Source organism: Acinonyx jubatus, chromosome E4 (assembly GCF_027475565.1).
Source record: "Acinonyx jubatus isolate Ajub_Pintada_27869175 chromosome E4, VMU_Ajub_asm_v1.0, whole genome shotgun sequence".
Classification (NCBI taxonomy): domain Eukaryota; kingdom Metazoa; phylum Chordata; class Mammalia; order Carnivora; family Felidae; genus Acinonyx; species Acinonyx jubatus.
In genome coordinates, this window is record NC_069395.1 from 27952557 (window position 1) to 27977256 (window position 24700).

Below are 24700 nucleotides of genomic sequence, written 5' to 3' on the forward strand. Positions count from 1 at the left end.
AGGAGACAAGAGAGACCCTGCTAGCTTGAAAAAGCAGACGCTGAAGGACAAAACAAAACAAAACAAAACAAAACCAGAAGCTGGGTGAAAGAGCTTAGAGCATTTTTTAAGTGATTTTTTTCCTTGTCAAATTTGAATCCTAGGTTTCTTCTCTGGTGTATTAGTGTGCAGGTGCATACATACACCTCTGTGTGTGTGTGTGTGTGTGTGTGTGTGTGTATGTGTGGGTGTGTGTGTGTGTGTTTAAGGGGGTTTGGAAAATGAGAGAGCATGCTCTCAGTCTTCTGAGGCCTTCCCTTGTCCAGCCTCCTAGCCCTGATATGACCCTGTCCCTCGACTGGCCCTAATCACTACTGCCTTTCATTGTTATTAGTGACCCCCAATGAGCCACCTTGAGAATCTGCTTGGGTGTCAGCTCTGTGGTCCCTAGGGGCCTCTCCCAGGCCTCTGCTGAGCTCCCAGCCCGAACCTCCGAGTTCAACAAGCTCAGAGAAGGGAGAAAGTTCAGAGTGTGCTCTCTGACTCCCTTCCCTCAGACTTGCCCAGAGTTGGGCTTGCCTGCCGTCACCCCTGCCCTGCCCCGGCCCCCACTCACATTTCCTCCAGCTTCTGACACCTATGCAGGCTGGGCAGCTCCTCGATTTGATTATGAGACAATTCCCTGGGGAAGAGAGAAGGACCAGGTTAGGGTGAACTGGGGGCCAGGAGAAGAGGCTCTGGCCAGGACAGGCTTTCCTGTCAGGCAGCCGAGGGCTGGGAGGACCCTGCAGGGACTTGGCTGTTGACACACCTCAAGGCAATTGGACTTCTAGCCCCTTCCCCCTGCTGAGTCTGGTTCCTCGCGGCAGGGCCTGGATGGGGATCATGGGGCATTTTTCCAACAGGGCTGCCTCATCTATATGAAGGCCTGAGGGACCCTGGGAGGGTCCTGGGGGAAAGGGCACAGGAAGTGAGAGGGGCAGGGAGACGAGAAAAGGAGCAGAGCGTGAGGGGCTCGGAGACTGAACGCACGGAACATATCGAGCATTACTGAGCGAGCTGGCCAACGCTAATCTGTGTAAACATCACCCATCGTCCCCGTGCAGAGTTCACAGGGAGGACAGGCTAGGGCCCTTAGGGGTCATCTGGCGCCCAACCCCTTCATCTAACAGATGAGGACACTGAGGCACAGAGAGGGGACAGAGCCTGCCAAGGACACACTGCCAGGCAGTGGCAAGGCTGGGTCTGGAGCCCATGTCTCCACCCAGTCTAGCTCTGTTCGCGTGTAGAGTGTCATCTGTCAGTCTCCCCATCTTCGGCTGTGGGCTACGGTCCGTGTGGACGAGCCTCAGGTTCCAGCTGGATTCAGGGGAGAAAGGAAAACTCCCCTTGACTTCATAGGCCACTTAAATACCTCCGTGGCTGCACAAGGGGCTAATTTTCTTCTTATTACTAGGTAAATAATGCCATTTATTGAGCACCTACCATGGCCAGCGCTATGTGCTGTACATGAACTTTTTTTCAACCCTCACCCATTTATCCACATTTTGCTGGTGAGGAATTGGAGCCCTGAGACATTAGAGAGTGAGTCCAAGTTCATGCAGCTAGTAGGTGGCAGAGCTAAGCCTCCAACCCTGGTCTGACTCCAAAGGCCGTTGTCTTTTTACCCTGAACAAGAAAGGACAGCCCAGTGCTTCTCGGGCAGGATCTCAGCAGCAGCCCAATGTGTCCCACTCTCCAGGAAGAGAGGTAACCAAGCGGGACAGGAGCGGGAGGGGCCTTTGCCAGCCCATGGGAACAAGGGCACCATGCCAAGACTGGAGAATGCTCGTGAACCACTCACAGGACTCGGAGCCTGGGTAGCTGTTGGCACATCCCCAGTGGGAGCAGCCGGATGCCTGCGCGGGTCAGGGTCCTGTAGAGAGAACAGAGACAGGGCTGGCACCAGGCCCAGGGCCCTGCCATCCCCAGCCACCCGTCTCCAGCTCTGGGCCTGATACTGACATGGGAGCACAGAGCTGACAAAAGAGAAGTGGCAGGAGGCACAGGGCAGGGGTGGGGCTGCAGGGAGAGAAGGCAGCAGGCCTGGCATCTGAGCACCAGGCTCCCCTGGGACTGGAGGAGGGTAGGTGTGGGCAACAGACAGAGAGGGACACAGCCCAGGGGCTCTCTGCTTGGCAGACAGTTCCTGCGCGCCCAGCCCACCCCACCCACCCATCGTGTCCCCACCCATTGTCTCATAATGGTCTCCAGCAACACTGGCTATGTAGGACAGGAACTAGAATCTGGTCTGCTCTCCTTAGAGAAGGGGGATAGCCATGGGCACAGAGTAGATAGGAAAAGACTAAACAAAACAACCCTAGTGGAACCATGGGAACCACGCACAGAGCCTGCTCCCTGTGCCCTGGGGAAGGGGGATGGGATGGGAAAGAAGGGGAGGACCGGGGGCTGGGACGGAGAGGGCTGTGGGGGCAGGTTTGGCTGGGGACAGGGTGTCCCAAGGAAGACCCAAGGCCGAGGTCATTCTTGGGGACCTATTACTTCCCTCATGGAAAATTTTCCAGATGCCAGCAAATCTAGGGGAAGACAATAGAGGCACAGAAGAGAGTTCCTGTCCCAGCCATGCCATGAATGAGCCATGTGACGTGGGGCAGGACAGTTGGCTTCCTAACACCCACTCTGGGTGTTTGCTTGATTATTCCATTCATCCTTTTAAAATGTATTGAGGGCCTACTACGCTCTGACACCCCTCCCCCACCCGGCAGTCTATAATGATAGAACATATGAGAAATCCTTGTTGGAATCACGCTTCGGAAAGGCAAAGAAGATGTGTTTCCACAACCCTTCTCCCCCTGTGGCAGGGTCCTCAGCACCCTCATGACTTGGGGTTAGGAACTCTGAAGTCATGCCTGAAAAATGCAAGCATAGGAAAGAGAAGACCAGCCTCCTCACCCCCAAACCACCTGCCACTCCTGGCCTTGCCTTGCCAGCAGCAGTGACCTGGGGCTGAGCAAGGTGACCTCTGGGCCAGGCTGGAGCCAGCAGCAGAAGCAGGCCAGATACGGGGCAAGCAAAGAATTTGGACAGACTTCCAGGAGACAGGCAGACAGAAGACCTCCTGGGAGCAAAGGAGGGACACAGATGAGGTAGAAGGTAAGTGTATCCACTCACAGGATCTCCAGGCTGGTGGTGCCTTTGAGATCTGGGAACTCCTGGATGTCCATGGCACCATTCAGGGATCTGGAAACAGAAGCAACAACGTCTGAAGGGTGAAGTCGGAGCATCCTGATAATCTGGGCTCCCTACCATCACTGATCTGTCCCTCAAGACTCTACCCTTTTGGGAAACATCATCCTTCCCCCACCACTGCCCAACCTCAAAATACTCCAGCTACTCAGGCCCTGGTAGGGGGGGAACTTGGCTCAGCAGGGTCTAAACCACCATTTCCTTAAGTTGGCTCAGCCCACTGTAGCCCAGACAGAGCAGGCAACCCGGCACTAGGGCCCCAGCATGCAAAACAAAACAAAACAAAACAAAACAAAACAAAACAAAACAAATGAACAAAGAAAGAACACAGGACAGGAGCATGGGAACTGCTTCTGTTTAAAAGGCTACTGCTTGGGTGCTGCTGAAAAAGTCCTTGGCTGCTGGGGTTTGCTTATTATAGCCTGAGCTAGAGTCTCCCCTAAAGTGTCATCAGCTAAAGCTTTATCAACCTCTCCACTGGTTCTCGTAAATTGTTTTAGACTGTTGGCTTTTTCCATCACCACCATCCTCTATCTCCATGAGGACATGGACCCACACAGGTCTGCACTCAACAGGACCACAAGGAGGCAGTAGGGTCCAGAAATGAGCCTAGGATCTGGAGTCAAGGGTTCTAGCTCAAGGCTGACCAGGGCCTGGGAGCCTCAGGATCCATCTACAAACTGTACTAACACCACTCACCTCACAGGGTTAGGGTGACAGTGAAATGTGATAATATACAAGAAAGGGGAGTACGTGCTTTAGAGATGTTCCTTATGTTACTATGATGCCACAGGTGGAATGTAATCCGTGGAAGTTTTTTTGCAGAAGTGGAACTTGGGCTGGGGTTTAACACAATGGGAGAGAGGAAACAAGGGAATGCCTTCGGGCCCAAAGCAATAAAGATAGTGCCACAAAGAGCCCAGGGATTCATGCTCCCAGGTCACTGGAGAACCAGACCCTTATCCCAGTCATTGGTTCTTGAGCAAGTATTTACAGAAACAGCTGCCCCGAGCAGGATTCTGAAGAGGCCAGACTAAACTCCTGGACTATGGAGAAGGGCTCTCTTCATTCGTTTGCGATCAGGGAAGAAGCACAGGAAGGTGAAGGGAGGCTATTAAGTGCAGCCAGAGCTGCGAATAGGTGTGAGCCCAACAGAGGCCACAGCCCCGAAGGAGACCAGGCCTGGCAGGGGGTGCTGTGCCCTGCAGGTGAGAGAGTTGCAGATGGGAGGCAGGAGGCAGCGGAGGGAGTGAGGAATGGGAGAGGTCCAGACAGTGGCAGGCTCTAGGGCCCAACTTACAGCGTGTGCAGTTTAGGCAGGTACTGGAACGCCGACCTTCCCACAAACTGGATTGGGTTATCATAAAAGTGTCTGGAAGAAAAAGACCCAAACACCAAATTTAGTTATTTGGCCCTTTGAGCTAGGACCCAGGCAGATCTCTGCTTTCTCCTCCCTTGGCACCAGGAAAGAGCACACAGGGGAAGGCACCCCCTCCCAGAGTTCTGCCGCCCCAGCCCGTCCCCCAAACACCGCACAGCACCAAGAGCCGGGAGAAACGAGTACTCACATGGTCTGCAGCACAGGGTTCCCCATGAAGGCCTTTTCTGGGATGGCTTTGATGTTGTTGTTATGGAACCCCCTGGAAGACAATACCATGAGTCAGTGCGGACTTGGAGAAAGGTGTGGAGAGGGCGAGACAGAACTCCATGAAGCTTCCAGAAAGCTGACCAGAAAAGCCATAGGACCAAAGAGACATCAGTCCAGATTCCGGGTTCACCTCCTGCCTGTGAAGTCTCTGCTTCATTTGATAACACACCCAACCTTTTCTCTGACAGTTGTGAAGGGAGTGAAGCGTGGAGCCTCAGAGAACAAGGGGGAGGTAAGGGGGGAGAACTTGGGAGCAGGAGGCTGAGTTTGGATCCCAGGAGAGGCTTCCTCTCCTCAGTCACTTGTGGCAGGAACTCCACAGGTTCCCCAAGGAGGAAGCTGAGGGCCTATGGGAAAAGCAGAGCTTCTGAGGGTCCCAGGGACAAGAGCTGCTCCCTGAATGGAGGCTGGCTTGGCCTCCAGGCCTGGAGACTAAGGAACCTAGAAAGGCAGCAGCAGCAGGAGCAGGGAGATACAGTGGATGTTGAGTGACTGGCCTACTGTGTGTGGAAGTGAGGAGGGAGGCACCCGCTAGTGTCCAGGGCTCTGGAAGCTGGGAATTATGCATTTGGTTAGTCGGGGTGATCATCTCAAGATAAATATTGGAATGGGAAACACATAATCCATGCTGAGCAGCACCCCCAGGCCAACTTCTTGTTGTCTGGAGACTTCTAGTGTCTCCTCATGCCTTCTGGGCATCCACCCCCTCTCTCTCCTTCTTCCCTTCTCCTTATTATTTCCACCTTTCATTCCTTTGTTAATTTGTTCTTATACGATTTTGGACTCCTCCTTTGTGTCTAGTGTTGAGCTAAGCCCTGAGATGTTTAGAAGTTCATAGGACAGAGGCCTTGTCCTCAAGCAGCTTCCTCTCAATAGATGTAGAAAGATAGGGACAGATAGAGGCACACACATGCGTGCTTGCACACACACGTCTATACTCATTGGGACCCCAATGGCAGTGGAGGGGGACTTACAATAGTTTCTCATTCAGACCCTTCCCTCCAACCGGTCTGGTTGTTCCTCAACTGTTACACACACCTGGAATTCCCACCTGCCAACTTCGGACGGGGTGGGGCCGGGGGAGGGGGTGTGGCATGGGTTGGGCTGGTCTCAGGTGGTGGTTTGAGTAAAGATGTTGGGCTGCCTGTAAGTGTGGGGCTCTGTTCACCAACCTCAGATTCCCTTAATCTAGTCCACTCTACCCCCAGTAGATCTCCTACTGTTTGCCGAGAGCCTCTCCTCCAGTAAGCCTGGTCTCCCTTGGGATCATCTCTCTGCCCATTCAACTTCCAATCTGGGTCTCTGCCTCCATGGTTCTTCTGTCTGAAATGGCTTCCCTCGTCCTCCACCGTCGCCACTGAAACTCCGTCCACCCCTTAAGGTTCATCTCACATGTGTTAGTCTACAAGGTTCTTCGTATATTACTCTGGATTCCCAGTCATGTTAGCTACCCCTGGACAATTAGGGCCAGAATTATAGACCGACCCTAAGCTGCTCTGTCCTGGTGCCTGCTTTACTCTGTGTCCTCAACAGACCTGAAGGATCCTGGGGGAACAGTCCAGGGCTATCTTACTCTTTGTGTTTAGTGCTGGGCACAGTCGATGCTAAAATAGAATACTAATAGGTAGCGACTGTGGGGAACAAAATCGGGCTTCTGATCTTCCCCATGAGATCAGGTGCTGAGGAATGAGCCCAGAGACCAGCCCCCAGCTCCTCTCCTCATTCATCTGCAGACACATGCCAAGCAAGGCAGGGGCAGTGCCAGGCCCAGCCTCCCAGGAGGTGTCTTGTGCCATGTGTCTCTCCAGGCTGGAAGGGCTCAGAGCCATTTCTGCCGATGACACACCTCTCGGAAATGCTCAGTGCCACACTAATGAGGTCTGCGACTACTGAGACCTGCACGGGGGGGCTGCAGAGGGCACACAGCTACAGTTTTTACAAGGACCCCGGGAGGTGAGGCTGCGAGGGAGGCCCAGAACTGGCTTCAGCCCCTGCCCTTGGGAGAGGAGGACACCCACAGAAACCAGCAGAGGGACTTACAGTTCCTGCAGTCTGCCCAGGGTCCGGATGGCGACAGGAAACTCCTGCAGCTCATTATAATTCAGGTCTCTGGGACGGAAAGCAAGAGCAGTCATTAGAAGGGTGGCTTCACAGGGCATGTCAGGGCCCCTGAAAAACAGAAACTTGGCTCTGGGATTGGCCGGAGAGATGCGTTTTCCAATCTGTCGGATCCAGCTGTCAATGCCTGGAAACACATTTTTGGAATGTTCATATTCCATTCCTACTCCACAAATCCTCAGGTCGGAAGTCTTCCTGGCAACAGCACTGTTTTGAGGAGACACTTCAGGGATGTGGATACCTGCAACTGACCCCTTCAGGAAGAGTCCCCACTGGCTGAGGAAAATCCCTCAAGCCTTTGGAGACACAGTCAGTGGCTGGGGGAGGGACAGAGGAAAGAATGGGGCCATCTTTAGCCCCTTGTCACCAGCAAGAGGGATTCTGGAAGGTTCCCTCAGGTGACTACCTTGGCTAGCTGTGGCCTCTGCTGTCTATAAAACAGATCAGTGTTGGGGCGCCTGGGTGGCTCAGTCAGTTAAGTGTCCGACTTCGGCTCAGGTCATGATCTCATGGGTCGTGGGTTCGAGCCCCATGTGGGGCTCTGTGTTGACAGCTTGGAGCCTGGAGCCTGCTTCGGGCTCTGTGTCTCTCTCTCTCTCTCTCTCTCTCTGCCCCTCCCCTACTCGTGCGCGCTCTCTCTCTCTCTCTCTCAAAAATAAACATTAAAATAAATGCTTTAAAACGGATCAGTGCTTCTTATCTTTGGGTGATGGCATGACAGCTAGTCTTTATTTTCTCTTAGGCTTTTCTTCGTTTCCCATTTTTTTTTTTTAACAATGAACATATATCACACGTATAGTCAGAAAACAACGGAGGCAATTTTTAAAAAGTAGTAGCAACCCAAGTTGGAAAGAATGTGGGGAGACATGCATTCTCATAAATGATTAGTGGGAATTGAAATGTGTGTTATCTTTTAGACATAATTTGACAGCATCTTTTGAAATGACAAGATTCATACCTAGTCACCTCAAGGCCAGGAGTTTGTCCTGGGGAAAAGTCCACACCCACCTGTAAAGGTATTTGTATAAGGATGCTCACGGCAGCATTGTTTAGGCACCAGGGGCAAACTCTTGGCCCACAGGTGCTCACAGCCCTGCTTGTCCACTCTCTGAAGGGGTCTTTTGTGTTTGTGCCCTTGAGGCCACAAGGGGGACAGGGGGAAGGGAGAGAGGAGAAATGTAAAACACCGAGAGCAAACCTGATTCTCATTAGAAAAGATTTGGAACTGCCTGTGACAAAGAAGGCCCAAAGGCAGGGGAGCCCTGCCAAAGAGTGGGGAGAGTGCCTGTGTTTGGGGGAAGACAGTAAAATGTGATCGGGAAGTAGGGAGGAAGAGCCACAGAAGACTTTCGGGGGAGTTTTGCTCTATGTTACGTGACCAGATTCCCTTCCTACCCCTCCTAGGAGAGACTTCAGAAAAGATGATCAACCCCCAAGATTTTATTTATTTATTTAAAGATTTTATTCATAAGTAATTTCTACACCTAACACGGGACTCAAGCTCACAGCCCTGAGATCGAGTCGCCTGTGGTGATCCGCTGACTGAGCCAGCCAGGTGCCCCTCAGCCTTTAAGATTTTAAAGTTGACTTCTGTTTCGGGGCAGCTGGGTGGTTCAGTCGGTTGAATGTCCGTCCCACTCACTCTTGGTTTTGGCTCAGGTCATGATTTCACGGTTCATGAGTTGGAACCTCACTTTCTCTCTCTCTCAAATCAATACACATTAAAAAAAAAACTAGAATAAACTGTGTGAGGATGCTGGATTGCAGGTATTACTGTGAACATATAGTTTAAAAAAGCAAAGTAGACTTTTGTTTCACTCAGTGGCCGATCGGTTAGCCCCATGTGGAGATGTGCCTGATTATGCACGGGGTTGTCTTGGTGTTTCCAGATTCCTGTGGCTGGAGTATGGGGTCTCAGGCTTTGGCAATGGCGGGGAGGGAGGGCTCAGGTACAGTGTCCCTCTTGAGCCCCCCAGGATGACCCCAGCCCAACTTCTCTCAGCCTTTTAAAGCCACGCCTGCCCTGACAACTTTCATGAGAAGACTATCCAATGCCAGGGCAGGGGACCATGCTGAGGCTCTTTAATCACAGAGTGACTTGGCAGGTTTTGTGGGTAAATACCATGTTAACACAGACATAATGACAGGCTCCTCTGCGTGACAGGGTCATTACACTTAATAGTCCACAGGTAGAGCCAGGAACCCGGCCCAAGGGCCAGAAGAATAGTGACAACAGTCTGGCAGCCAGTGAGCCGGATAATTGCACCCCCCCACACACCACCCCCAACACACACTAATTACCCGATTACACTCCGACTCCCCTGGTGATTTTGGGTAATTATAGCATAAACCCTCCTGCTTTGCTCTGCTCTGCTCCGGTCCTTCATGAATCCTACACCTTTCCCTCCAATGACTCCAACCTTGATTCACTCACGGAGAGGCTCCCCACAGACTATGTGAGGGGAAGGATGAGAGCAGGCTGAAGGCAGGCTACGTGCAAAGCACTTTCATGGAAACCAAAGACACTGGAGTTGGGACCAGGGAATTTCCACATTGCTGGAGTTCTACCACAGGTGGCAGTAGGAGGTGCCTGGAAACTCTACTTGCAAGGCTTGAGAATAGAGGCAGCAGGGGCGAGTAGTTGGACTCTTTCTGGTCTTAGATTTTATAAAGGAGTCGCCCTCACATCTCAATGTCTCCAAATCAAGTGCCCCCCCCCCCCACCTCTTTTTAACTTGACTCAGCCCATTCAGGAATTCTCCAGTGCTGCCCAAGGAGAACCGGATTTCCTATAAGTAACGTAAGAGCACCTTCACTTAAAGCCTTAATGTTGCAGTGTTATCGTAAATGCAAAGAATTGCACTGGCCTGATCTCAGAGATTTAGCTCACAATTCCATCGCCTGGAACGCTGCAGGTATCTGCCTGGCTTTCTCCCTCACTTCATTCAGGTCTCTGCCCAAATAACACCTCATCAGAAAGGCCTTGTCTGACCATTCTATTTAATACAGCATAGCCCCTCATTTGCTGTTCCTTTACTCTGTGTGGTCGGTTGAAAGTGGTCCCAAGTCTTATCATTTGCAATATGTAAGTGTACCAAATCAACAGGCTGTAAACCTTAAACCTGCACTGTATGTCAATTACATCTCAATAAAGCTGGAGGAGAAAAAGTAGCCACAAGTCCTTTGTGGCTTCTCCAATTAAGAAGTGGCCTCTCGGGGCACCTGGGTGGCTCAGTCGGTTAAGCGTCCGACTTTAACTCAGGTCATGATCTCACGGTTTGTGAGTTTGAGCCCCCACGTCTGGTTCTGTGCTGACAGCTCGGAGCCTGGAGCCTGCTTCAGATTCTGTGCCTCCTTCTCTCTCTCTGCCCCTCCCCCACTTGCAATCTCTCTCTCTCTCTCTCTCTCTCTCTCTCTCTCTCTCTCTTTCTCAAAAATAAATAAACATTAAAAAAAAAGAAGTGGCTTCTCTGGTACAGTCACTCTGGTAAACAGTATTGGGGGGGGATCCTCAAAAAATTAAAAATAAAGTTACACGACCCAGCAATTGAACTACTAGGACTTTTCCAAAGGATGCAAAAATGCTGATTTGAAGAGGCACATGCACCCCAATGTTCATAAGCAGTGCTATAAACAACAGCCAAATTATGGAAAGAGCCCAAATGTCCATTGACTAACAAATGGATAAAGAAAATGTGATATATATAATGGAATATTACTCAGTGATCAAAAAGAATGAAATTGTGGAGTGCCTGGGTGGCTCAGTTGGTTAAGCTTCTGATTCAGCTCAGGTCATGATCTCGCGGTCTGTGAGTTCGAGCCCCACATTGGGCTCTGTGCTGACAGCTCAGAGCCTGGAGCTTGTTTCATATGCTGTGTCTCCCTCTCTCTCTGCCCCTCCCCCACTCACTCTCTCTCTCTCTCTCTCTCTCTCTCTCTCTCTCTCAAAAATAAACATTTAAAAAAATTTAAAAAGAATGAAATCTTGCTATTTGCAACAACGTGGATGGAACTAGAATGTATTATGCTAAGCGAAATAAGGCAGTTACAGAAAGATAAATATCATATGACTTCACTCATATGTGGAATTTAAGAAACAAAACACATGAACATAGGGGAAGGGAAGGAAAAATAAGATAAAAACAGAGAGGGAGGCAAACCGCAAGAGAGTTAAATACAGAGAACAAACTGAGGGTTGCTGGAGGGGAGGTGGGTGGGGGGATGGTCTAAATGGGTGATGGGCATTAAGGAGGGCACTTGTTAGTATGAGCGCTTGTTGTATGCAAGTGATGAATCACTAAATGCTACTCCTGAAACCATTATTATACTATATGTTAACTAACTATATGTAAACTAAGATTTAGATAAAATTTTAAATAAATAAATAAATAAATAAAGCATATTAAAGGAAAAAAAAAAAAAAAGAAGAAGTGGCTTCTGCCTCCCTAACCCTGAGACCAGGCTGGCTTGTGACTGGCATTAACCAAAACAGAATAAGGCAGAGCTGACATGGTGTGAGTTAATCCTAAGTCACAAGAGGCCTCACAACCTCTGCCCTCCTTTGGGACATTTCCACCACCATGCAAGGAAGCCCGTACTAGCCTCCTGGGTAATGAAGGCCTTGTGGAGACGGCCAGCCAACAGCCAGAACCTAGGTCCCACTCACAGACATGTGAATGAGGCATCTTAGAGCCTCTAGTCATAGCTGAACCTCTAGCAGACTGCAACCTGGTCAGGGAGCCCAGGCAAAGTCTCCAGCAGAAAAGCACCCAAGATGAGCCCAGGTGATCCACAGATTCATGAGAAATCATACATTATTGTCTTAGACCGTTACATTTTAGGGTGGTTTTTTATGTAGCAATAGATAATGAGAGATCCTGCTTTCCTTTATACTGACATCTGACATATATTTGTTTGCTAAATTTCTTCCCACCCACTAGAATGAGGTTGAAAATAGAAACTTTGTTTCACATTCTAAACACCAAAATACTGGCACAGAAGGGTAGCTCAACAAATATTTGTTGAATCAATAAATGAACGGGTCTAGATAAATTAAAGAATGGATTAATGGACTCTTAAAGCATTAATGGACTCTTAAGAGGATCTACAATATTTGGCGGAACATCCTTAGGATTTTGAGGTTGATGTCAAGAAAGGTACAAGATAATCCTGAGGGGCACTCACTGTTAGGCTTGCCCAGGGCCACAGAGGCCATGGGAAGACGGGTCACCTGTGATTTTGCTATCACTGAGCCCTTACACAGTTCACTGGACTCATGTCCAGGCAGCCGAAGTGAGTGGTTCTAGCTTTCCTTTGCAGTTCCTGATCAGGAACCCTTCCAGAAATGGCCTGACAGACAGTGGGAAAAGACATGTAGTAAAAGGCATGTGAACTCAAAGGCCATTTCTTGTAGAGCAATGTGGAGAATAAAAACTGTGCAAATGTCAAAAGGAATTCTGCAAACTACACGCTGGTGGGGTGGCCTGAATTTTCCCATTTGGATATCTACACAGATTCAATGACTTGGATAATTGGCAAAGCCCTGCTTCATTTGGTGCTGTTTGGATGTAATCTCGGGCTCTAACCATGTAGGGAGCATGTCTTCACAACTCTCTTTTCCCCTTACGGATTCAATTCAGTGCCATGGATGTTTGTTGCCTGCTCAAAATACACAGAAAAATCTGCTGGGTAAAGCAGAAGGTAGAAAGATGCATAAGAAATAGTCTTGTCTGGACAAATGCACAAGACAACCGGATAAGTGGCCTTGGCATGATGTGTGCAGAGGAATACACAAAGCATCAGGACCTTTGGAGATCACACATAGTTGAGAAGACTTCATGCAGGGCTTCATGGAGATGTGGCATTTGAACCAGATCTTGACGGTGGGGCAAGATTTCAATAGGTAGAGAGAAGGAAAGGATAGGTTAGTCAATCAGAGAGAGAATGGTTTAAAGGAAGTATGCGCTGTGGAGTTTGGAGAATAAGTGGCACAGTTTGGTTGAGCAAAGGGCAATATTTGGAGGTGAGATTGGAAGAGTGTCTCCCTCGACTGTTGTATACTCTCCTAACTGGAGTCCCTGCCTCTAAGTCGTCCATAAGATAACCTTGGTTGAGCACGGATTATGCGCTGGGCACTAAATGCTATGCCTGAATGATCTCTTAATCCTCACGACAGCCTAAGAAGTAGTTACCACTATTATACCCATTTTACTGTTGAGGAAAGTGAGGCACAGAGATGTCCAATAACCTGCCCAATTATTAAACAGTCATGCTAGACATCACTATCCACCAAAATCCACCCTCTCCTTTCTCTACAACAGCAAAGCCCAACACCTTCAGCCACTTGCCATGCATAGCTGTTTAAATGTAAATTAGTTACAAGTTAGTAAAATAAAAGCTCGGCTCTCAGTTTCACTAGTGACACTTCAAGTGCTCAATATACCATGTGGCAAGTGGCTACCATATTGGAAGCACAGATTTAGAACATTTCCATCATTGTAGAAAGTTCTGTTGGACAGCGCTATCCTATGGTAATGGGAGGAATAGCCAGGAATGTGGCTAGAGTGTATTCCCAGCCTCCTTTGCAATAAGTGTGCTTTCCCATGGAAGGTGGGCAGAAGTGGTATGTCCTACATTTAGTGCAGGATTTTTTAACTAGCCAGCCTGTCTCCTCCACGGTCTCTCTACTCTTTCACTAGTTAGGTGCCAAAGACAGTGAGGAGATAGGGATAGCAAGATCCTAAGAAGCCAGGTCCCTGAGTCACCATATGGAGGAGGGCCATTTGCCAAGAAGAAACACCCTCTTTGGACTATTACACGATCCAGAAATGAACTTCTATTGTGTTTGAGCCATTATACGTGTTTTGACCTATTTGTTACACAATTTGGCTACCTTAACTAATTCACCATCACAACCAAGATTTGAACCCTGGCAGTGTGAGTCCGGAGTCCACACTCTTCGCTACTACACATCTGCCAGGAAGATCTTTTTGAAATGCCAAACAGACTGTGTCACTCTCCTGCTGAGAAATCTGAAAAGGCTTCCTCATTACTTACAGAACAAAGTTCAAAGTCCTCAATGGGCTCTGATACTATACATCTTCAGCTCCGTCTACCATCTCAGCCCCCATGTGTTTTCACAGCCTCGTGTGTTTCCTTGTGCCCTTCACGCTTTCAGCCTGGGATGCCCTTAACCCCAGTCTTAGATGTCGAAATCCTAGCTCCCTTTGAAGTCCAGGCTCAAATATACCTTCCTTCATGTACCCAGCCCCATCCCTGCAGTCAGAATGAATCACTCACTCTCTCAGTGCTTTTCTGATGTTTTCTCCAGAAACATGCTTAATATTAGAATAATAATAGTGGTGGTAGTGGTGGTGGTGATAACGATAATAATCAGAGTAATTACTAGGTAATAGTCACGATTCTGGGTGATTTATATATATTAATTCATTTCATTCCCATGCCAATCCTTTGAGGTAAATACTTATTATTATCTCCATTTTGCAGATGAGAAACTGAGGCACAGAGAGAGGCAATCACTTGACCATGAATGAAAGAGCTGGGAATGAAGCCCAGGCAGTTTGAGTCCAGAATGGGGTTATCTGTGTACAAAGTGCCTTCCCCATGAGACAGGAAGCTTGCCACTATCAGGAAGCACATGAGCTCCCTTTTGAGTCTCCCGAAGCCCAGGCACAGGGCCATATATGCGTATGGTCATTGTCAAGAATGATCATTTGAGCCACTGTCAAGGCCTGGAGATGGGAGTTGCTTTGGCCTTTGTGGCTGGCCACATTGGGGCAGTGTCTCAGCCCCTCGGGATCAGAAGCCAACATACAGCCTCTCGGCAATCGCAGGAAAGACCCGCGTCAGGCCACAAGCTGATTTGATCTGATTCCTCCATTGCAAGGTGCTTTATGATGCCCTAAACCTCCCCGGAAAAGCTCATCCATGGCTTTATAGTTTATTATCTTTAATAGCCCAGAATCAGCCAGAATCCCAGGAAGAGAATTATTCTGTATGCTGCTCCCAGGAGCTGGGAGCAGGCAGGGGAGGGCTGAGGTTAAAGAAAAACCATTCCCAGCTCCAGCCAGAATTCAGTCCAGAGGCTGCAGCTGTCCATGGCTGATATGCCCCTTCATCTGCTCAGCTGCTTCCAGCCAAATCCAATCAAAACTGATGGTAGACCCACACAATCGGTAAAAGTAGCTAAGCAGGTGACCCAAGCCCCAAGCTGCTCAAGGACCCACATCCCCAATGTTCTCCATTCCATCTGGCTGTGCAGGAATGGCCAACTCCTGAGATCTCTGGGGAGCCTCACGATGGACTCAGAGCACAGAGCTGGCAGGATTTAACAGTCATCTTGTCCGGCCCTTTCTTTTTATTGATAAGGAAACTGAGGCTCAGAGACAAGAGGTAAATCACTGCAAGTCCCAGAGCCGAGGCCTGTTGGCTCTTGCTTTAACATCTTTTCTGTGTACCACCCAGAGTTGCAGCCTGGCTAGGCTCCAAGTAGCAGGGCTGAGAAAAAAGTTTTAGGGAGAGTGGGAAGAAGGATAAACGGGGTGGGTTGCGGGGCGGGGGGGGGGGGGGGGCGGGGTGGCGCACCAGGCTTCCTCCCAAGGGAAGAAACTCCTGTGGGAGTCTCTTTGGGTGCTAACAAGCATGTCAAAACCAATTGGTTGTTAGGCTAGATATCTATTTGTGTGTTATATGTTTTAGAGTGAAACAGCTTTGTCCTCTGTGTACCAACAGGATCACCTCGAACTAGCCAGTTAACTTTGCTCAGTCGTTTCCTCACCTGTACATCAGGGATGCCCATTACATAAGGCTACTCTGCTCATCCGGTCCAGAGCCTGGTCTGGATACTCAAATAATGCCAATTCTTTCCCCCTCTTTCTTTTACTAGACACTAGACACCAGAACAGGCACTTCCATTCAACTGACACTGCAACAGCAGACACACAAGTTGGTCTATCTACTTTTCACAACAATAAAGGAAGATTAACATAATTAATTGGGCTTCTGCTTACACTTTTATTCTCAAGGCTAATATTTATGTTTATTGCCAGATCACAGATAAGGGCACATGGAGGAATGTGGGTGAGCCTAGCTCCCCAGCGTGAAACACAAAACACAGACGTTTCTGATTGTAAACTCTGAACCATTTTTCTCTCCCAAAGGGCCCGTAACAAAAGCGGGCAGGCACGATGAATACATGACTTAATTGCTCTTCCTGTATTGCAGACTGAGCCTTTATCTCCATCTGACTTCACATGCTTGGGGCAGATAACCTGGGAGCCAGGAACCAACAAAGACTTTATGACTAATAGCATTGTTTTACTTTCTAAACAACCTACATAAAAGGCCACCCATTAATAAATGCAGCAATTAGTAAAATTGTCATCGGTTTCTATTGAGAGATACAGACACGTCTTCCTCCTACCCTCCCTCCACCTACGCTCGCTTCTCCACCAGAAAGTAAATTCAGAAAATATCCGAAGCAATAACAGCGCCAATTTTAATGAAAGTTGCCGATCTCTGACACTGAGGTTACTTGTTGCCCTGCCCGAATAAAGCACCTGGGATCAGAGAAGCCCAGAACCGGAAGGGAGGTAAAAGGCAACAGTCCAATCTGCCCCCGCACGGGACTCATCTCTGAGATTCCAGGGGAACAAGGATCCAGTTTCTGCCCGGACCATGCAAATGGCAGGGCTCACCGACTATGCTGGGCGTTAAGGGGGCCACAGTTGGGCTATTCTGCAGATTAAGTAAGCCTTCCTCATCCCAAGCTAGAGCACCACCCTTACTTCCTCTCTTGGCCCTCATCCTGTCAGCTGGAAGACCATAAAATATGTGTGATCTTTCAAAGACAATCATCACATTCCACCTAAGTCTTCTCCCACATTCTTTGAAGGTGTAGACAAGGTGCATAAACATTTCATATTCTCACCACCCTCCCCCAGAAAAGCCTTAGCCACATTTAGAAATGGTATAATAGGATCCCATCATCTAGATGTGGGCAGACCCTTGGGCAGCACCTCCTTCACCTGGATGCCATGGACCCATTAATGCAGGGGACCTGAGGTCTTTGAGGTTGCCCTGGTCTGGGCAGAATGTAGCTTGAGGTTTTGTCCTAGTGACTTCAACTCACTGGTCGAATGTCAGGATCCTGAGCTTCAACCGGGTCAGGGGACCTTGCCCCAAGGCAAGGATGAGGGACCATCCCTGTGGGTTCAGCCCAAGTCCAGGGCTTCAGTTTCTCCATCTTTACTAGAAGAGGTCTGGTCTGGAGACTGCACAGCACTTAGTATGGATGTCCGGAGCTGGGATGAATCTTAGAGATTGGATAGTCCAATGCTCTCATGGTTCAGATGGAGAAACTAAAGCTCAAAGAGGAGCAGAGACTTGCCAGGGGCTATATATCCATTCATTTGTTCAACAAATATTTATTGAGCACTTTCGCCATGCCAGGCACTGTGTCAGGTGCTACAAAAATTCATGGAGAGGGTGCCTGGGTGGGCCAGTCAATTAAATATCTGACTTTGGCTCAGGTCATGATCTCGCAGTTACCAAGCCTCACTTTGGGCTCTCTGCTGTTGGCACAGAGCCTGCTTTGGACCCTCTGTCTCCCTCTCTCTCTGCCCCTCCCCTGCTTGTTCTCCTCCCCCCCTCAAAAATAAATAAACAAAAAAAACTCATGGAAAGGTGGGAGAAAGATAACAAAACAACCTGAATAAATAAATAATAACATAAATATCAGATTGGTGAGTGCTATAGAGAAAATTAAGTAGGAAAAGGAGATGGCAAATGATAAGAAGTGCTTGCAAAATGGTGATCAGGGAGGACCTCGCTAAAAAGGTGACATTTGGGCAAAGTCTCGGAGAAGGTAGATAATTGTAGAAAGAACATTCCAGACAAAGGAAACAGTCAGTACAAAGTCCTGATGCAGGAGCATATCTATCTAGTGTATCCAAGGAAGCCACTGTGCCTGGAGTAGATTGAAGGAGGGGTGAGGCCAGAGAGGTAGCACAGTGTCACATCACCCGACACCTTGCAGAACTTGTAGGCTTCTTTCCAGAACTTTATAGAACTTTGGTTTCTTTCCAAGAGTATGATGGGGAGTCACTGGAGGGTTTTGAATAGAAGAGTAACATGACCTAATTTGTATTTTAAAGGAGTCCATCTAGGGGCGCCTGGGTGGCTCAGTTGGTTGAGCATCTGACTCTTGATTTTGGCTCAGGTCATGATCTCGTGCTGCATGTGGGGCTCTGCACTGACAGTGTGGAGCCTGCTTGGGATTCTCTCTCTCTCCTTCTCTCTCTGCCCCTCCCCTGCTCACGCATTTGTGCATGTGTGCGTGCTCTCTCTCTCAAAATAAATAAATAAACTTAAAAAAAAAAAAGAACTCGGGACTCCTGGTCTAGAACCCTTCAGTCTCCGTGATAGCAGGGGCTGCATTTTTCTTGTTCATAAACGTTTCCCTCATGTTCATAATGGTGGCCCGGCACATACTAGAAACTCAATAGATATTTATGAAATGAGAAAATCGAACGAAACAGAAAAAGAGAGTGGTAATTATTGATTCTTAGCAGCTCTTCCTTCCCACAGATATTAAGGGCCAGACCTGAACATCTTCGTTTCCTCTCCATGGTGTCTACCAGAGAACCAGCTGCCAAGTGGTTTCCCCGGGGCTCCATCAGTGCCCATCTCCCCACCCCACTCCCTTAACTTCCCATCACCCTCCACTGCAGATGGGCTGGCCAGGGTGCCTGTGAGAGCAGCGGAAGTTCAGAGCGGAAGCTTTGGCCCCATTGCCAGCAGAGGAGGAGAGGGTAGCAGTGACAAGAATGGTGACCTTGGCTACACCAAGCACCAGGGCGATGGGAAAGGGAATGTTGTACCGGGAAGAACTATTAATAACTTGCCATGGTATTAGAACACAAGACAAACTCATTGGGCAGCTCGATTTTCTGCCTGTGAGAAGTCATTAGTGGTTCTGTGTGGAAAGCCAGAAAAAAAGTTTTATATGGAACAATAAATTCCTCTATAAGCCACAAAACCCCACAAATTTGCAGCTAATAAACCCACAAATGTAAGATGATTAAGAACTGGCAAGGAAAGAGTTCCTCAATTCTTACAGGGTTAGCCTGGAGAGGCAGTGTGGTCTGACGGACTGAAGCCAGGCCAAAGGCAGAGAAACTCGGGTTCTCGTCCTGGTTCTTAATGAATTGGATGACCTTGAGCAAGTCAACCACTCTCTGCCTCAATTTCCTCGTGTGTAACACAAGGATACACAATTTCTGCCTTGTCTTCCTCAACAAGTGGTTGTGGGGGAGGTTGGGGGTGAGGAGAAGTGAGATATGAGACCCAACAGCCTGCAAAAAAATATCTTTGAGTCTCTTAACTGTGGGAACTTATCAGTGGGATGATCAGCGCTTGCCTTAAGATTAGCAAGAAAATCAACAAGATTCATGTGAACCTCTGCTCCACCCATTTGCTTGCCCAAGAGCACTTTGCCAGGGAACCTGCCAGAGGGTAGCGATAGTGGGTTGAATTGTAGCCCCTCAAAAATCTGTCAGCATCCTAACCCCTGGAACCTGTGAATATGACCTTATTTGGAAAAAGGTCCTTTGCAGATGTCATTAAGCTAAGGATCTTGAGGTGAGATCATCCTGCATTCAGAGGATGGGCCTAAATCCAATGACAAGTGTCCTTAGAAGACATGGAGAAGACCACGTGAAGACCGAGGCAGAGGTCGGAGTGATGCATCTACAAGCCAGGGAATGCCAAGGGTAGCCAGCAGCCACCAAAGGTAAGAAAGGCAGGGAAAAGATGCTGCCTCAAACTTCCAGAAGGAATCAGCGCTGCCAATACCTTGATTTTGGACTTCTGGCCTCTCCCAGAACTGTGGGAGAATACATTTCTGAGGTTTTCTTAAGCCACAAAATTTGTGGTAATTTGTTATGGCAGCCACAGGAAACTAATATAGTAGCCATGCCCTGATTCCCCGGGAATTCCTAGCCACCCTATAGAGGAGATGAGTCACACCATGGATGGCTATGGAATGACACCTCTGGGCAACACTCTGCCTGCCACCTTAAGACACACTGTCAAAAGAAGGGGAGGAGAAAAGGAGGAGAGAGAATGAGATGAAGAAAGGAAGGAAGGAAGGAAGGAAGGAAGGAAGGAAGGAAGGAGGAAGGAAGGAAGGAAGGAAAAGAGGGAAGGAAAGAAGAAAAGGGAAGGAAAGAAGAAAAGTTATTGAAGTAACTTGGGCGGGGGGGAAAGGCCCATTGCTGTCTATCCAGCATCAAATGGGAGGACAGAAAGAGAAAGCCAACACAAATTGAGCACTTAGAGTATTCCAGGCCCTGTAAATATCATTGTGTGAATTGTAGAACGTCACCCCCATTTTCTAGCTGTGGAAACTGAGGCTCTCGAGAGGTCAGGTGACTTGGGCACGTCACATGCTGCTGGAGGAGCCAGCATCTGAATGCCAGTGTGCTGACTCAAGCCCAGTCCTTTTTCTACTCTAGGATCCCCCTGAGCTCTGGAAGAGCCGCCAGTGAAAACCTGCCTGGTTTTCCATTCCAGCTGAGGGCAGATCATCGGGCCCAGGATTGAGAGGTGGTCGGATACTCTCAGGACTAAGAGCAAAATCTGTTGGTGTGGCTGGTTTCAATGACATGGAGACAGGGGCGCACTTTGCGGCCACAGCAGCTATTGAGGTAAAAATATTCCGCAGAAGCACATCTCTGGGGCATCTGGCACCAAAGGAGGTTTTACATGGAATGCACAATTTTGTATTATAAGACATAATTCTATAAATTCCTGCTTTGCCCTCCTCTCCTCCCAGACCTCAGTTGAATGCTGGTCCTGCTTTATAGAGGGAGCTAGAGCCAGTAGGTTTCTGTTCCACTGTGATCCCGGGCCCCCCTCCAACGGGGAAAGGTCCAGCCAGTACATGAACTCCAATAGCTCTGATGTGTTTTATGAGGTGATAACAGGGCCCAGATATCATAGTCCAGGCACGAGGGAGGTGAGGCACTGTTGTCCCCAGATCCATTCTAGGCCTCACTTCTTTGAATTCTAGCTAAGACGCAGACATCAATTTCCCAGATCTAGGAAGTGGGGGCAGTCCCCTTTGGTTGTAATTGCATTTGCAAGGCTTTCCCCCCCTCCCCCACCGCCTTTTATTTTATTGGTAGGTATAACTGGGGATTCAAGGATCATGATCTGATAGCACCTGAATAGCACCCTGTGGCCTCTGAGCACGAATTTGTAGGCACAGACCTAAGGGCATGAAGGCCTGGTTTCACGTCCCTGGGACGCCAGGGGAGAACCTTCTCAGAATTCTTGCTGGTCACACTTTCTCTTACTTGTCAACCTGGGAAGTCCTGTAATCAAGCTGCCCTCACAGGAGTTAGCGCTAAGTGGGGCAGCGTATTAGGGGGCAAGGGGTTTGGATGCCAGTGGCTTACCACTGCTTTTACAAACAAACTGTAGAAACATGGGCAACTCATCCCACATCTCCAGACTTGGTCTGATCTGGAAAAGCGAAGAAACAGCACTTCAAGGGTTCAGAGAGCTGGCTCATCTCTGATTCTGAATTTCCCAGCAGCAGGGGGACACCCTCACCGCGGGAGCAGAAAGGAGGTGGCGGGTGCAGGGCAGAGTTTTTCCTGTCTGCCTCCGGCTGGGGTTTCTTGACAAGGTCCGGGACGATGATGAAGGTATGAGAAGTGCCTGTACCTGGCCCCTCCTCCCCAGGTGGCATGACCGGGGGCTGCTCTCCCTCCTGAGAGAAGCCAGCAGACAGAGCCAAACCACAGCTTGGGCTGGGGTGGGGGGAGGAGGGGGGTTGATCTCCCCTCCACTGCGGAGATGAGAGAGGTCTAAGTGGCAGAGATTTACAGGGCCCGAGGGAGAAATACCCTTCCAGTAAGACGCTCACATGAAAAGCTCCAAAGTAATAACTGAGGCTGCAAACTGTGCTAATTATGCAACAATTAAAAGGTTTGACTATCTTTCTCTCTCCTTTTATTCTCCCGGCCACTCCTCCTCCTTTCCACATCTGGGTGCCCCTGCAGGCTCCCCGGCAAATGCTGGGGCGGGGGAGGGATAGAGGATAAAGAACACACTTTCCCCCTTTTTAATTGGAGATCAAAAGCTGGAAGAAGAACTTATCCCTCAGGGGTGGGGAGAGAAGGGGTGTCGTTGAGACTGAGGCCCTCAGAAGAGGGGATGGGGACGAGAACGGAGTGCGGGGCAGGTTCCTAACACAGTTTCCCAGGCTCTGTATGAGACTTACACACATCATCTCACGTAACCCACATGTCAACCCCAGAGGATCAATGTGATTAGTGGTATTATATTGCAGATCAGAAAATGAAGACTCATGAAGGCAAATGCCTTGACCAAGGTCACACAGCTGGCAGGCCTGGCAAGGCTCCCCAGGCTGGCTGACGCTCCGAGCTGTAGACTTCGTCAATGAGGCTATTCTGCCTCCACAGTGTAAAGCCGGGAAATCTTTTCCTGTCTCTTGGCCTCGCCTGTCCCATCTGTCCAGTGGGTGCAGAGCCTGGGCTCTGTGTGACCGAGCCAAGCACTTTCCCAGACGAAACGTACAGTGGGCACTTAGCGGCAGGATTGCTTTGTAACGAAGCCAGTACGAGCTGAGCCAAACGCTCTGCGCAGCCATCCAGTGGCTAATTGAGAAAGAATTAGGCAGTGTGCCCCAAAAGTGAAGAAATTGCTGCTAGGTGGCTTTTTAGAGGTGCCAACCCACACCCGGTATACATGTCCCCTCCCCACTGGATTTCCCAGCAGAACCACCAGCCCCCACACTCCAGGGCAGGTAACACTAGACTCCTTCCTGCCCTGCTGATGCCTGGTAGCTCAGCCTCCAAACACCGCCTCCAAAATTCTCGTGTCCCCCGAGGGAGGGTGGCTACGAGGGTGTGGGCCTTAAGAGGACAATGGCTCTCCCTTACATCTGGATCCCCCAAATGCCTAGCACCCACAGATGATTAAGGATAGCAGAGTATTAAACTAGGAATGTTCCACGGTATTTTCTCAGTTAACACATTCTAGATCTTGCTCTGTCCCTAAGTGAGGGAGTAACTCTGGGTACGCCACTTCCCTGGGCCTCAATTTTCTAGTATGTTGATGGAGCAGGCTAGAGTGTCCAGTCTGAACTGCCCAGCTGTCTCTGAAGGCTAGAGAAGAGAAGCACAGAGCCCAAGTCACGCACAGTGGCAGGGAGAGGTTCCAACTTTCCTGACCCCAGGCTGGGGGACATCCTCCCACATGCCACTCCTGGGCACTCAGTCAGCTGCGGGGCGGGGGGGGTGGTGGACACGGGGGGAGCTCGACCCAGCTCTGCCGTTTGTCGTGCTTCAGGCCGAGCCCCAGAGAGCAACCAGGCTCCTGGGTCTCCCGCCCACAGGAAAGACAAATGGAGCATTGGTCTTGGCCTCCCCCATTCCCTTCCCCTCCGCAACCACAAATGCAGACAGCTCGGGCCTCCTGGGCTAGATTTGCCAAACGGTTTTCCCCAAACCGTTGCTTTCCTCAGGTCGCAGCTTGTCTCCCAGCATTTTCTCCTGGGCTGCTTTGGATTCTTGAAAATCCCTCACCTCAGGAGCTCGGGTATGTGTTTGCGTGTCGGGGGAGGAGGGAGGAGGTGGAGAAGGGGAGGCAAAGGCACTGTGGCCATGCCCCTGACACTGTGAGCCCTGCCCCAACCTCAGTGGCTCACGCCTGACCCGGGAGGTCCTCCTCTCCTGGGCGCTGCTGGCCTGTACCAGGTGACCGTGGCAGCCAGCTCCCTCATGGCAGCTGTGGGACCCCAGCTGGCATGGCCGGCGGACTTAGAGAGCCCAGCCAGTTGTTTGCTCAAATGGGGCCCACTCAGCCCACTCTGCGGGGGCTGGCGGGACGCCAGAGGAAATGATGGGAGGGTTTGGGTGCATTCTGACCTTAACCGAATTCCAGGATGATGATGTGTGAATAATATGGCTTTTTAAGCGTCAACAACTTGGGTGCTTTTTATAGTCAGGCCGGAGCGCTGAATGGGCCATCCCCCCATTAATCATTTAGCTAGTTAGATCCACTGGCAAACCGTACCGGCATGACTCCATGGTATTACCCTCCCTTCTGTCAGCAGCCTCCCTTAAACAGATGTCAAAACTGCCATCAAATCAGCCCCAGCCCCACCCCCAAGCCTTCCATTCCCCAGGCTCGATATCCTCATTCTTCTGGCTCTCCTATCTATCTAAAGTGTTCACTATTTCGATGGTCTCTGCTGGCAGAGATCCTGGATTCCCCCTCCGCGGGCCACCCTGAACTCCCGGAGGGCACATTCCCACCCACCTGCAGGAGGAAGGAATGCATTCTGTGTGACATCCTACGGAAAATGCCAGGGAGGGGCATGTGGGTGACCAGGCCTGGAGCCAGGCCCCAGCACCCCAGTCCCGTTGGCTTCTCCCTCCGCCAGCCTCCCCTCCCTCCTGCGGGCCTCCGGGCCTTCCTCACCAGGACAGAGCCCTACCACAGCCTGGGCACTCACAGCGTCTCCAGATTGCGCAGCCCCTCGAAGCTGTGGGTCCCCAGATGCTGGATGCGGTTGTTATGAAGATGCCTGTGTGGGAAGGAAAGGCACGTCAGAATGGGCGCCCACAGCATCGGGCGGGGGGTGGGGTGGGGTTG

At 49.9% G+C, this 24700-nt stretch overlaps 1 protein-coding gene across 4 annotated transcripts in view; it reads right to left on the bottom strand.

The window, feature by feature from the left end:
- Positions 1 to 24700, bottom strand: part of LGR6 (leucine rich repeat containing G protein-coupled receptor 6) — a 120748-nt gene that overhangs the window by 14433 nt on the left and 81615 nt on the right. For all 4 annotated transcript variants that reach the window (XM_027074699.2, XM_027074700.2, XM_027074702.2 and 1 more), the window contains exons 6-12: positions 24561 to 24632; positions 6914 to 6982; positions 4794 to 4865; positions 4526 to 4597; positions 3151 to 3219; positions 1823 to 1894; positions 596 to 661 (exon numbers count right to left, since the gene is read on the bottom strand). In XM_027074699.2, coding sequence (XP_026930500.1) covers positions 596 to 661; positions 1823 to 1894; positions 3151 to 3219; positions 4526 to 4597; positions 4794 to 4865; positions 6914 to 6982; positions 24561 to 24632 — 492 coding nt within the window. The remainder of the gene's footprint in view (positions 1 to 595; positions 662 to 1822; positions 1895 to 3150; positions 3220 to 4525; positions 4598 to 4793; positions 4866 to 6913; positions 6983 to 24560; positions 24633 to 24700) is intronic.